Source organism: Dermacentor andersoni, chromosome 4 (assembly GCF_023375885.2).
Source record: "Dermacentor andersoni chromosome 4, qqDerAnde1_hic_scaffold, whole genome shotgun sequence".
Lineage (NCBI taxonomy): Eukaryota > Metazoa > Arthropoda > Arachnida > Ixodida > Ixodidae > Dermacentor > Dermacentor andersoni.
Window position 1 is genome coordinate 17317409 of NC_092817.1, and position 14420 is coordinate 17331828.

General features: G+C 43.5%; 1 protein-coding gene across 1 annotated transcript in view; it reads right to left on the bottom strand.

Moving 5' to 3' along the window:
- LOC126535792 (copper-transporting ATPase 1-like) overlaps nt 1-14420 on the bottom strand; it is a 69616-nt gene that overhangs the window by 13215 nt on the left and 41981 nt on the right. The window contains exons 15-19 of the mRNA XM_050182598.3: nt 12639-12909; nt 10104-10256; nt 9364-9506; nt 5842-6045; nt 1780-1897 (exon numbers count right to left, since the gene is read on the bottom strand). Coding sequence (XP_050038555.1) covers nt 1780-1897; nt 5842-6045; nt 9364-9506; nt 10104-10256; nt 12639-12909 — 889 coding nt within the window. The remainder of the gene's footprint in view (nt 1-1779; nt 1898-5841; nt 6046-9363; nt 9507-10103; nt 10257-12638; nt 12910-14420) is intronic.

Sequence of the window (14420 nt, forward strand, 5' to 3'; positions counted from 1 at the left end):
TGACTATGTGGTGATGGCGAGCGGATAGTCGCGGTGGCTCGAGTGTTGTCAGCTGCGTCTTCAACCTCGGTGGAGAGTGATGGCGGGCGAGGATTCAGTGGGGAGCGATGGTAGGCGGGAAAGCTTGGTCGAGAGTGGGCTGGCCAGGAACTTCGACAGTGGCGAGAGATGTGGCCCACACGTCCACAGTAAAAGCAGATAGGTCTACAGTCATGTGGGCGCCATTTGGCCGGGTTGCGATAGCTCAAATATGGAGCGTATTGGCTTCGGTGAACAGGGGCAGAGGCAGCAGATGAGGCAAAGTCTGGACAGCTGGCGGAGCAGATCAACGGAAGACCTACATTGGCAAGTTCTTGGTGAATGACCGACTGAATGAGAGATAAAAGCGGCCGGGAATCGTCAAAGCACTGCGTCAGTGGTGTGACAGGAAATGCTGCTTCGATTTCTCGCTGAATGATACGTACGACATTCTCGCAGGAGGTGGGCTCACGTGGTGGACAAATGTCTTCACATGTTGATGAAGCTACAGTACTGGGTAGACGTGTAAACTGTTGAACTATGCGGCGACTCTTCAAGTCTTCAAAGCGGCGACATTCATTAATGATCTCATTGACCGTTGTTATGCTCTTGTAAACAAGCAGGTTAAACGCATCGTCCACGATGCCTTTTAACACGTGGCTGACCTTGTCTGCCTCTGCCATATTGTTATCCACTTTGCGGCAAAGAGTGAGGACGTCCTGAATATTCGCCACATAAGATTCAGCGAACGTCTGTGCACGAGTCCCAAGGTCCTTCTTCGCAGCACGTTGGCGGCCGACGGGCTTGCCGAACAAAAGCTTCTGTTTGCACTGGTCCCAACTTGTAATCTCTTCTTCGTGTGTTTCAAACCAGACCCGTGCTGTTTTCTTGAGGTAGAATATTATATTAGCCAGCATAAGCTTGCTATCCCACCTGTTGTGTGCACTGACCCATTTGTAATTCAGCAACCAGTCAGTGACGTCAATGTTGTGAATCCCGGAAAACATGCCAGGGTCACGAGGCTGGGCCAGGATGACCGTCGGTGGAGACAACAGGGCCGTGGTTGAGCTCTCTCCTTCGGGTGATATGGTGGCCAGGTTATGTCCGCTGCGGAGCTCCGTCTTGCGCAAGTGATTACCCAGCAACTCCATCAATGATGTCCCGGGAAGGAAGAAGTGTGCGTCTATTCACAGATGGCTTTTAATGGCTGAGCCAACAAGCGTAGAGAAGCGATAATACTAAACTCTTCTTCGTCGTCTTCGAGGCCACCATCAGCGTCCTCTTCTTCCCACATTACCGACTGTGACTATATATATATATATATATATATATATATATAATTCCCTACTTTTCTGCATAAGACCTGGTTACTACAGGTATTGACACTTTCAAAGAGACAACTTACCTAGGTATGCAAATTTCACATCAGCTAGAACTGGCAAGGCAACACAATGAATAACTGATAAAGTGGCTGACTTTGTTAACTAGTATTAGATAATTTCAAACACCTGTTATTTCTGTCATGTTCAAAAGTCTCAAATATGTCCACATTTTCCTGAAGTCAAACTGATGGAGAATTACAAACTGTTCTGCGGTTTTACCACGGTCAAAGTAATAGAAGTCAACTGTGTTGATACAAATACTGGACAACACCACCCTGCCAATGTATGTACTTGACATTAGGAAAGTAGTTGCTGCCAACTCAAAGCGATAAGCTAAAACCACCACAAATACATGAGAGAGACTTACAGAGGTACTTACCAGCTGCCAGTGGAATTCCGACAAGGTTGTAGACAGTGGCAAAGAAAAAATTGAGACGTATCTTTCTCACGGTGGCCTTAGAGAGGGCTATGGCGCCGACAACATCAAGGAGGTCATTCTGAAATAGGATGATGACAGAATGAACCTGTCGAACTTGCATCACAACTTCAATGATAAACCAAATGCAATAAGTGAACCAGGAATGCATCATTATAACTAAGGATTACATGCTTTGTAAGCAACTTGTAATTAAGCTATTATAGTGGCTGCCTCATTCAATTTTACTGTCCCATTAAAGCGCTAAACAATGCATAATACTCTGCAGATTTAAATGTGCACTGTTACAAATGGTTTGCATCATTCTATGCATTTATCTAGCAAGTACATGGTGCTAAATAATGTTTAAGAGCATATGCAAGACTGTTTTGTACGTCGACGGCATATCGGACCACGAAGCTACTAAATGTTGCTTACTGTTAGGCGCACCTTGGCCTACCCAAAAAGGGAGTACACGAATTTTCGACTGGGCGAATGCCGACGACGTCAGCGTTCTTGATTATCTAGATCACTCTTACTCCACTTTTACAACGTTCTCGAATGATCATACAGTTTCAGTGGATGGATTATGGTCAACATCAGAAAGAATCATTCAGCACTGCTTATCAAAGTATATTCCCACAAAGATCAAACCAGTATGTAAGACAAACCCTTGGATAACAAGAAACATAATACAACTAAAGCGAAAAATTGCCAGATTAAGGAAACTGAGACATAAACTACCGCTACCAGGCTACACTATTAAAATACGCGAAAACTCCCTAGCACTAAAGTCAGCCGTAAAAAAGGCAAAAGAAGAATGCATGAATGTCACCTTAAGTAATTTTATCGAAACATCTCCGTCTAAGTTTACCTTAATTCCTTAATAGCTTAATTCGAAGTCACGTCAGACCAGTAATCCATCACCAACTGAAGCTATGGCAAAGGCTACAGAGTTCAATGAATACTTTATTTCAGTATTTACACAAGACAACAGTAGACAACCCAACCTTCAATTTCTTCCTAGCTACTCAGCAAAACTAGACGACTTAATCTTAACCGAATCGGGAATTTTTTCCCTCTTACTTGAAATAGACCCCAAAAAATTTTGTGGTCCTGACAACATACCAAATGCATTTTTGAAGCGCTACGCGGAATGGATGTCCAAGTTCTTGCTGATTATTTCTTTTAAGTCATTGCAAATGGGCGAGGTTCCGGTGAAATGGAAAACTGCTAAGGTTATCCCTATACATAAATCCGGTGACCCTACCAGCACAGCAAATTACCGACCAATCTCACTTACTTTGTACGGCCGGCAAAATCCTTGAACATATAATCCTAAAACACATAGTGTCATTCGTAGAAAAAAAAATTATTTAATTGTCCCTAATCAGCATGGTTTTAGAAAAGGATTGTCTACGACTATTCAATTGATTGAGACAATCCATGACTTAGCGATTACATTGGACAAATGCAGTCAAACCGATATGATATTCCTAGATCTATCTAAAGCATTCGATCGAGTTTCCCATCCAAAGTTGCTTCAAAAACTTATCCACTACCTTGGTGACCACAACATCACCAAGTGGATAAAAAGTTATCTTACAGGTCGACGTCAATATGTATGTTTCAAAGACTACGCTTCGGATTTCGGTGATGTGCTATCTGGCGTCCCACAAGGAGCCGTTTTAGCTCCTATCCTCTTTCTTCTTTTTATCAATGATTTACACATTACAGTCGCCGACCGATTTTCCGGACTCCGAAAATTCGGACATGCCCGATTATTCGGTCAGCTTCGCGGCACCGCCATTTTCCCCATAGACCATAATGTATAACAACTGCCGAAAGTTCGGACACCTTGCAACCTCTCGTCTGATTTTTCGGACACTTCTTGAGCCAACTCGGTCGAGAGCACCATGCACCGACTCTGACAGGTGCATGGTTCGACTTGCTGAACGCCATTTTTGTTTTGAACGGAGCTTCCTTGCTGCCCCACGAAGTGGCGCTACTAAAAATCTCCGCTCATCATCATCGTTTCTGCCTGGTTCGATAGAGTGGCTCTGCAGCAGTTCCGGTTTCAGCTTAGTAGGCCATGTCAAGACAATCCAGCAGCTGATTTGTTTCTTCGCGCACGACGCTGCGAGCAGGCCACGTTTTTTCGTTTGTGTGCTGTGTCGAGGTTTCGGTGATCCAACGCGGCATACGGAAACATCGCGTCAAGTCTCTAATGGCGCCGACAGTGCCCGCGCAGACTGCGCTGGGGAATGCCGGCAAGCGGGTGCCGGGAGGCCTAAGATTTATCGCCTTCCAATGTGCTCCCTACTGACGCGGAAAATATTCTGCCGAGACGTGCGCAGTGGTTCCATTGCGACTCCGGACACCGTCTCATTTGACAGTTTCACAGGTGCTGACACTGCTGTACTGACGTGCGCAGAACTCGACGACGGCGAGATCATTCGTCAGGTTTCTGCTGCACCACCGGACGATGACTCTTGAGTCGGAAGATGACTCACCATGTGCTACGCTGCCATCGCATGCGGACTGCCATCGCAAGCAGTGACTGTGCTTTCAGCCGCCTATACTGACTGTACGACCCTCTCAGAGATTCAGGCTTATCTGATTGCGCGTAAACGGAATAGCGTGCAACGGCGCATTCACGATTTCTTCAAGCCTACTGCCGAGCCCGAATAAGTGCGTGGAAATAAAGGATTTCATTTTTTTTTTCTTAATCTGCTTTTTCGGACACCTGTTTATTCGGACATTTCTGCAGTCCCCGTGAGGTCCGAATAAACGGTCGGCGACTGTAATACTAACGCCACAGTAAGAATGTTTGCAGATGACTGTGTTACCTACAAGGAAATAACCTGTCGTGATGATCAGATAACCTTAAACAGTGCACTTGAAAATATAACACAATGGTGCCAAATGTGGCAGATGGTGATTAACACAGAGAAAACAGTTTGTATGACAGTGACAATAAAAGAGCGCCCATGAACTACCCGTATTATTTACCAGGACAGATGTTAAAGAAAGTAGAAGAGTATAAATATTTGGGCGTCATAATTTCATCAGATCTTAAATGGGACAAGCAGGTAACATATATTGTTAATAAATCACTGGCAGTTCTATACTCGTTAAAATGCTGCTTAGATCCGCATCAATAGATACCAAACGCTTAGCATACCTGTCACTAGTTCGCTCTATACTGGAATATGGAATAGTATGTTGGCTTCCCTTCCGTAAGCAGTACATAGCAAAATTGGAGAGCGTACAAAGGAAAGCGATTAGATTTATTTTAATAAGTATCGCCGTCTTGACTGCCCCACAGAACTATTAAGGCGAGCTGAACTTCCCGCTATACAATATCGAGCTCGACTACTTCGTCTTAAGTTTCTTTTCCTTCTCCTTAATGGCAGTACGAAAATCAATGCGAGTGACTACTTGCTACAGACAGATACACGTAGTTCTCGAACAAAACACACCAAGCACTTAACAAAATACAGATTTCGCAACAACATATTCAGGTACTCCTTTTCCCACATGCAATCCGTGAATGGAACATGTTGCTTGATTACGTTGTCACCTGTACATCACTCGAAACTTTTATCGCCAAGTTATCAAACAATGCTCTGTAGCTACGATCTGCACATAGGTGAGCTGCTTCGTACAATGGCATTCTAATTCCCTTAGCAGTGTCTTGTATTCTGCTGTGACATAAACACCTGCTGAATCTTGTCTCTTACGCATTGCACATCCAAAAAATTTAAATTTTCTTTCCTTGTTCTTCTTCTGTGTGCTAAACCTCCCAACATGGCATTTACTACCATTCTTCCCCGCTCCTGTTATAGAAATTGTGTAATGATTATAGAGTGCATTTGTACTGCCTTGTTCACCCAAACTTATCTATGTTCGAGCCTACTTGAACTGTGTTCTCTTGAATATGTATCCTGCCCCTTTCCTGCAACCGCCTCATATGTGAGGCTAGCAGTATGTTCAAATAAATAAATAAACATGGTCGCTACTTACGCGAACAAGAACAACGTCAGCAGCCTCAACAGCAACGTCAGTACCATTAGCAATAGCGATGCCAATGTCAGCCTGAGCTAGCGCTGGAGAGTCATTGATGCCATCTCCCACCATGGCAACACGCCGCCCCTGCTCTTGAAGCCTTCGGATCATCATCACCTTGTGTGATGGAAGCACTTCCGAATAGACATGTTTGATGCCAACCTGGAAATGATGCAAGGCATCAGCATGCTTGTGAAAACAATATCCAATGCAAAGCAGCTTGTTGTAATTCAGTCTGACTCACAATGTTATTAGACTGAAAAAGCAAAACTCAAGTAAACTTAGCCATGCATTATATAAAAAATTCTACAATGAATCTAAAAAATTCAAGGCATAACGAGGTATCAGACAGTACTGAGAAAATGTGTCATTAATGCAGATCTAGAGTTAGTGCTTTTTAACTATGTCAGAGACTTACAGCAATGCAGCACTAATTATCAGCAGAAGCATGCACCCCTGGCTATATTACACAATCAGACCATGGCAAAAAATAGAAAAATGTGATGAAAAATAACAAAATTTGTTTTAATGCAGGAAATATTAACTGTGTAGCATTAGGAAAATTGTAGACTGTTCAGAACAGAATCTATGAATAAGCACTGTCCTCTATAGTCACAGCAAGAATGATCTGTGCCACAAAAAACTGAAAGTACACAGAATGGTGACCGAAATTTCAGTCACCATAATGCATTGCTTTTATGAGAGTATGGCACTGCTGCTGATGGGTTTATATAAACAAGCTGATCCAAAAAATCAGCCTCCAGACTATCGGTGGATAACTGTATTTGTTTCCTTTTGAAATGAATTTTGCTATAAACTGGCCGCAAATGCAAAACTATAATATAACAGCAGGATTACAACAATCACATACAAGCTCTAAATATCTGGCATTTTACGATTAAATTGTAGAAGTTGGCAGGTATGTACAAGTCTATTTATGAGTGACAAAATGACACTTAAAAGGAAACATTTTCATGTGTTCATTATTTTACTTTTTGCTGGTATTTAGTTTTTTGCCAGATTATTACTGTTATCATGTACCGTTGGGCACAAGATACAGAGGGTGCCCACTGTATCCGAAAGTTTGTGGATGTTCTTGTGGATATTATAGCGAAAAGGCATCCTTTAACCAGATTGCACCTGTGACAAATGCTGTGGTACATACAGATGTCATATTGTAGTGATGGTGAAAACTCAAGCAAGCAACACTCAACTCACAACTATTGCGGTGAGCACGGGCATTGGTTATCAAATCCTAGCTCACGAACCAAATGTATTCGCAATGTTTGTGTGTACATTTCAGAATAATCTCTTGTGTTCACCTACATTCGAGAATGCACAACAGTATTCGTGTTGCGGGTGTAATCTGATTAGACAAGACCATTTTGATATAGAATATATGACAATGCTAAAGAATCTTCAAATACAGTCTTCCACTGAACAATATTCGATAGCAGTGATATAACGGTGAGAAACGGTCACATTCAAAAAAGCAAAATAATGCAAACATGACAATAAATTACTTCCAGTTCTCAATGCCCTTCCTTTCTTTTTGTTATCCACATTCCTACTTGTGCCTTTGTACATTTGTTGTGCTGTCATGAACCCCATCACCTTAGGGGGAGGATAACCTGTTTGTCAGGTACAAGCAGGGCCACTGAATGAAGAGATCAACTTTGCTTTCACTGCTTCTTCTTGGCTATGGCCCACACCAGGCAAATACCCAGGGTTATACCCCTGGGTATATAGATTATACCCCCCCTCCCCCCCGAACACCACTCCTGACACACATTCCTAAAGCGCCACCAAGACAATATTGAGACTTGACAGCTAATCAGCGAACAACATTTTGCTGCCTTTTTCACTCCTTTTGGATAGCGGTAGTTATAGGCATCTCCTTCAGTGTGAAGGCCAGTTTTCTCATCGATTCAGTGCAAATGCGATTAACTTGAGATACATTAAGTTGTCACCGTCTATTGCAATGGTCTCGTGCATCGCTGTTGCTTCGTTAGTTTAACCTTCTTTGTTTAGACCGATCCAGGGACCAGGAAAAAAATTCAGTTCGTAATCAGCTGGTTTGTATGCTCGTGGAACGAGTTGCAGCTGGAGACAACGCCAGTTGCGTTTAACTTTTCCTTTTGCTTCATTATTTTCTCGAGTGATGGCTCGCCACAACGTTGGCATATCCTCGGAACCATATACCCATCATACAGGTTAGATAAGGTGGAAAATAAAATCATGCGAAACAACGTCTATGATCAAACCCTGCAATAACCGTTAAACCCATAAGCAATTTGAATGTCACTCGCTACCTCGTCTGGTTTTTCCCCAATTGTACAGCACTTTTCATACAAAATTATAAACTGGAAACAAGAGTCGCAAGGAGTTGAAAAATTAAGCGACCTACTAAGGGAGACAGCCGAGGCAACAACCAAACAGGAAGGAAAATGAAAATTAACAAATTTAGCCATTGCTTGTGAAACTATTTATGAATCAACATCTTTTTATATATAAAGGAAGTAGAGAAAACGCTACCAGAAGTGGAGAAGGATTCCATGTGTTTTGAATGACACTTCTCCCATTATCAGTCTAACCTCCTGATGTAGCCACTTCTCTGCTTGATTATTTGGGTGTTTTTCTAACCTTCCGCAGTGGGCACAGTACATCTAGAATCGCAGCGTTCTGTGCTCTACACGGTTGTACAGGGCTGGCAGCCACGCACCGTTACGCAACTTCCCAAATAACAACACGAGTCAGTTTTAGCACTTGACGTGGTAGAGCAGCAAACAAGGGATCTAAAAGAACTGTGATTGTTCCATAAATATATATTTTTCTGTATTTTTTCCAGAGCTAAAAAAAAAAGAAAACGCTACTAGAAATCGTTATTCTACACTTTCATTTGTTTATTCGTTCTTGGCAGTGTTCTTCCTGCGCGAGTCCTTTTTATGTGGTTCCTTGTTTGGCTACCGAAGGAGAGGTCTATCTCACAGGCATACACCTGTGAGATACGCCTTATTTCATTTCTCTTTTGCGGTTTTATGCATTTTTATGGCGAACGGTGGGCATTATTCACATCTACACTAGTAAAGGTACCCCTCCTCTCATTGGCACAGAAAAGTTATCTTGGGTTTCCCCCGCCGCCCCGAAATCCTGGGTACATGCCTGGCCTATACACAATACTATTAGTACACTCAGAAAGACAATAGGCTGTTTTTTGACGCCGAGGTCAGCATAATTCTTTTTCTAATCCTTCACTACTGTGCGTTGTGCATGCGTGCCCAGACACTGTAAGCTGTCTTTATAATCCCAACACCTGACAATCATGACTGTTTGCACAGCTGGTTTGTCACCATGGTTGATGAATCCCTTCACGACTCTGCGATCCGCAAGAAAACAGTTTTTTTGGAGCGCAGAAGGATGAAGCCCAGGCACAAGAACAGCAACTGAAACTGATAAAAGAAACTTAAATGCCGCACATACCTGACGAGCTATCGAAGCTGCGGTGCGCTTGTTGTCTCCAGTTAGAAGAATGACTTCATGGCCCATTTTTTTTAATGTGTAGACTGTCAAGTTGGCTTCAGGCTTGACAGTGTCAGCAACTGCCAACATGCAGACCAGCATTCCTGTCAAACCAAACATAGAAAAGAGAAATTTATTGTATACATTAGCGATGCTATGAAGCCTTTTGTTTCTTAGACACAAAGCAGGGTATGAGAACTTCTCCTGGGCCAATATAGTGAATTTTCATGCATCTGAGTAAGCAAACTGAGGAAAAGAAGAGGCAACAATGTTAACAGTGAAAGAGAAAAAGCAGCTATGCATGCTTGAAAATATGGTCAAAATGGCAAGCAGTGTTCAAGAAGGGGTGGAGGTAAGATAAAAACAGAGCCAATGTAGAAATAAAGGCATGGAGAACAGACGTAAGAGACAGAGTGGAGGAAGCATGCAGAAGAGTGTGAATTAGCAACAGTACATCAATGATGTCAAGGCAACCAGTGTCTGCAAAAACCACATAAGCTTAAGTCAACGGGAATAGATGGCAATACGCACATCATTGTAGCATGCATTCTGCATAATCGCGACAACCCAAATATTTTGACTGTGCATAGCGCAGCTCACATTTTCACACCTTAAGGCACATCAACTGTTCTTGGTGTAACAGAATTCATTCAGCACAAGATAGCATGACTAATAAGGTATGCCGTCAAGAGATTGATTACCATCAATGGCACAGAGAACCACCGTCTCGCCCTTCTCTTCGTGTTGCTCCATGAAGCGGCTCACTTCAATGTCAACCGCAATGCCATTGCGGTGCATCCATTCTCGGTTGCCAATTAGAACCACGCTGCTGCCGTCACGGGGGGCCAAGTTTTCTGCAGAACCCAAACCCATACGGTTTACTTGCATTTATGACTCCCCCAACACGGGCCTGAAGAACTAAATATCAGGACTATCAGGACCATGCCTGCCCATGAACTAATAAGACTCAATGCTGAAATGTTACCTCAGGTATTGATGAGAAGGATAAAACTCAATTTTTTGGGTGAGGTAAACAAAACACATCAAATGCACCAACCCCGTATAAAAATGATACCAAGCAGAAAGAACATATACACTGAAACAGGTACAGTTACCGTATTTACATGATTGCAAGTCGACCCCCCCATATCGAGTAACAGGAAAAAAGGAAAAAAAAGAGCATACCCGAGGGCGCATTCCATAATGAAAATTTATTAGTAGCTGGCATAGTCACTGGCTACTCGTCTTCACTTGTGCCATCATCCTCACTAGTGCTGCCATCGTCATCGCCGCTACGGTCCCACAGCGCGTCGTCGTCCAGCAAAATTCCACATTTGGCAAACGACTCCACTACGACATCTTGTGGAACAGCAGTCCACGCCGAATGCACCCAACCATACGCAACCGTCAGGGAGGCTCTTTTGACAGGTCCAGTTGGCATAAGTTCGCGATCTTCTGCTGCCAGCCACTCGTTTTACTTACGGTGGAGCAGTTCCTTAAAAGGCGAAGATCCGGGCTTGTTTCATGACCATGTCGCACTTCACTGGCAGGGACCGATCACACATTTCAGCGACGTACCCCGCAAGCTTGGCCTACAGCTCCGCAAAGCGTCCCGACTTCAGCCCACAGGAAATTCTTTGCTTGCCATCACAGGTGAAAATTTTACTGCGCTGCAGTCGCCACTCTCGCACCACCCGTTCAGAAACATCTAAGTTGCGGCCTGCTGCACAGTGATTTGTTTCTTCGCTGTAAAGGATGGCAGTCCTCTTGAACGCTGCTGTGAATGAGTGCCGAATGTTTAGTGGGCCTGGAGCACTCATGACGACTAAGGAAGCATGGAAGTAGCATGTAGCCGGCAGTCAAGTCGAAGGCGTCAAACAAAGAGCTACAGGGAAATAGAAACATGTGAGCGATGTCTGCTCTTCCATGAACTATCGGTACTCCCTGCAAGCGCTGATGTTCTGGGGTGCCACTGCGAATGGAACCGCGGCACTTCCATCAACTATCGACACTTATCTACGAGTGTTGTATGCTCTGTAAAACTCTAAAAAATGTCGAAAAACCCTTCCGAAAAGCTAACAAACGCACAGGATAGCGAAAACTGCAGGTAGGGCAATAGAGCAAACATAAAATTGTAACTACGTCGTAGCTCCCCTGATATCTCGTTGGTCTCGCTTTTTTGGCGGTGCACATTTTGGTATCGATTGTAAGTCGACCCCCCTACTTCAGATTTTCAACTTTAAAAAAATAGGTCAACTTTCAATTGTGTAAATACAGTATGCTTGCGACATTTCAGAACATTTCTACAGTACATTACCACACTAACTTCATTAAGATATTAACAGCATGAACATGCAATTCAGTTGATGCAGCAAATATCAATAAACTTTCACTGTATTCTTTATAGTTAGGAGCAGCACAACTCATCTTGGCCCATTCCATTTCAATGGCTTCATACATATTGTGCCCCTAATATTGCATCACAAGAACTTCTCCATGAAATGCACAATGCCAAAGATGCACAGTGGGCTCTCCACGCCCGTTTTGAACCCATGGTAGCTCTGCTGTATACACTGCACAATGTCTAACTTTGCCAATGCTGCATGCTGCGAGAGGTGAAATTGTACCACTTTTGGCCAAGGCCTGTACTCAACTGATTTTACGTTACAAGGGCACACAGCCTGGCACACCAGCCAACTTTGAAATTTTTAAAATCTAGCAGATCGACCGAGGAGCAAGATGGGGAAGACGGGATAGTACACATTTTGTAAAGATTGCCTTGAGCACATGCCTTTTATCGGTTACATATGCACTTTATTAACGGTGATTTAGTGCCTGTATCCAATGCACATAAGCAGCAGAAAACTTGAAACAGCAGAGCCTTACAAGCAACACATTATTATCAAAACAAAGATACCTTTTCAGTAACATTGCTGCTGTGGATTTCAGCTGCTTTAAGAATGTGTCTGTATAAACTTGCTCAAAGCAAGTACCCCTCTGGTGTCCTTTCACAATCAGAAGACTTTGAATGGTAAGGTCAGAAATCGACAAGCAAGGTTTCTTCATGAACCGACTTTACTTTTCGTAGCACTTGAAGCAACATTAGTAAAATAAAGAAATTAAGGAGAGTTGGTAGGTATAGAATGGCCATGACGAATGATATAGTAAGCGGCTCTCTATGAATTTTCGCTGAATGTAACTGAGCTAGTGAGTGAAAGCCCTAAATAGTGGCCCACCTTGAGTGTCTGGCACATCAACCAAGATGTTTTGGGGCGGACTGAGTAAGGTGTCACCCCGCATTCGGGCTGGCAGTATCCACCGGTCAATCATCACATCGTCTGAAGAAGCCACATAGCTGCTGCGAGGGTGTTTGCTGTTAGTGACAAGGTGCTCCAAATCCTCAATGTTGCCCAGCAAAGCATCCACACCAGACACACGGCACCGCAGACCACAACCAGGGACAGCCCCAAAGTCCTCACACTTCCCGAGGCAATCGATCTTCAGAGTCTGCATTGGGAAAAATATATATCTCTCTTAAACATAACCAATTTTCTACAGTTCGTGGCAATAAAGACTAAGTTCAAATCTGAGTATCTTTTAGCATCAGATGGTAATAACACACAACAGCATAGCTAACAATCAGGTAAAATGATTGACTGGCTGATTGACTGAGTTTAACAAACTTTTAAAGCAGCACTGGGAGTGTGACAGACACTGCAGTAAAGAGCTCTGGATCAATATTGACCAATTGGTGCTCTTTAATAGGCACATAAATACAAGCTACCTACCATCATTGGAATATGTACACCACTACTAGGAACTGAAACAGCCACCTCATGCTCTGAGTAGCGACTGAGTGACCATGGAAGATGAACAGCAACTAAAGTAAGACAAAAACAACAAAAACGAAGCATAGAGGGTTGAAGTTGTTTAGCTGTAACAGGACATTGGGTTAAAGTTTGGAATTAGAGGGACAAGGGAGGGAAAGAAAATGTGACAAAAGCCAGCATAATCGGCAGAAAATGAACCTGAAAATTTGTGATCCCAGGGTGTCTACCAAGTTGACATTTCCAAATTCCCAGAGTTTTCCAGGTTTTCCCTGAGTACCTTTGCAAAATTCCCTGAGTGATGCAGAACTATGTTTTATGTCAAGACGGGCTGAAACCATGTCGCCCGATGCTGTCACTCTCTAATAAGCATAGGACAAAAAATTAAACAACCTAATCTAATTTGAATACTAAGGAGTAGCGTTTATGTTATTCAAAAAGAGAATAGAAGGGAGGGTTTAGTAAAATGCACCGCAAATAAGATGTCTTCGAGGAGGAGGAAACAACTTTATTTAGTCGCCTGCAGAACGACACCATGACTAAATGGTGCCGCGACGCCGGCCCTGACGTGTTCTCAGCGGGTGGTCTCTACTCAACTCCAGCGCGTGTTATTCCCACGGTCGGTCGGCTTGAGGGGGCAACATTCCATCGATTTCGCTCGGCCTTTGTCTTTCAAGAGCCACCCAGACCTGCTGGACGGTCCAGGTTTGGATTTCGTGGTCGTAGAGTTCCGCCGCAGCCGCGAGTCGTGGCAGAATCATTGTACTCGTCGAAGCTCCGTCAATGTCTTCGAAAAAAATTGCAAATCAAGTTGGACATTCTCAAATACGAATAAAAAGGAGATGCATATAGAAGCAAATATTTTCGAATATGAGCTATTTCTATCAACTGATAGCAAGCTCAGTGGTATGGGGCTCGAACTTTGTCACAATTGAGATTCTCTCTCAACAGCTCGTAAGTCAACCTCAGCTGTCCTGACATACTCTCAGCCCACGCAGGACCCTCAGTGTTGTGTTTCACTGCTTTAAGCAACCGAAACCTTAGGGGGGGGGGGGGGGGGGAAGAAAACATCCTGCATTAAGTGATAATACTGATAGCGCTGACCAAGAGAAGAAAAAAGGAAAAGTGCCATCCCCTGGAGCATTTTGTCAGCCAAGGAAGAGCAAGAAGGATGGCATGTGCTTCCAATCT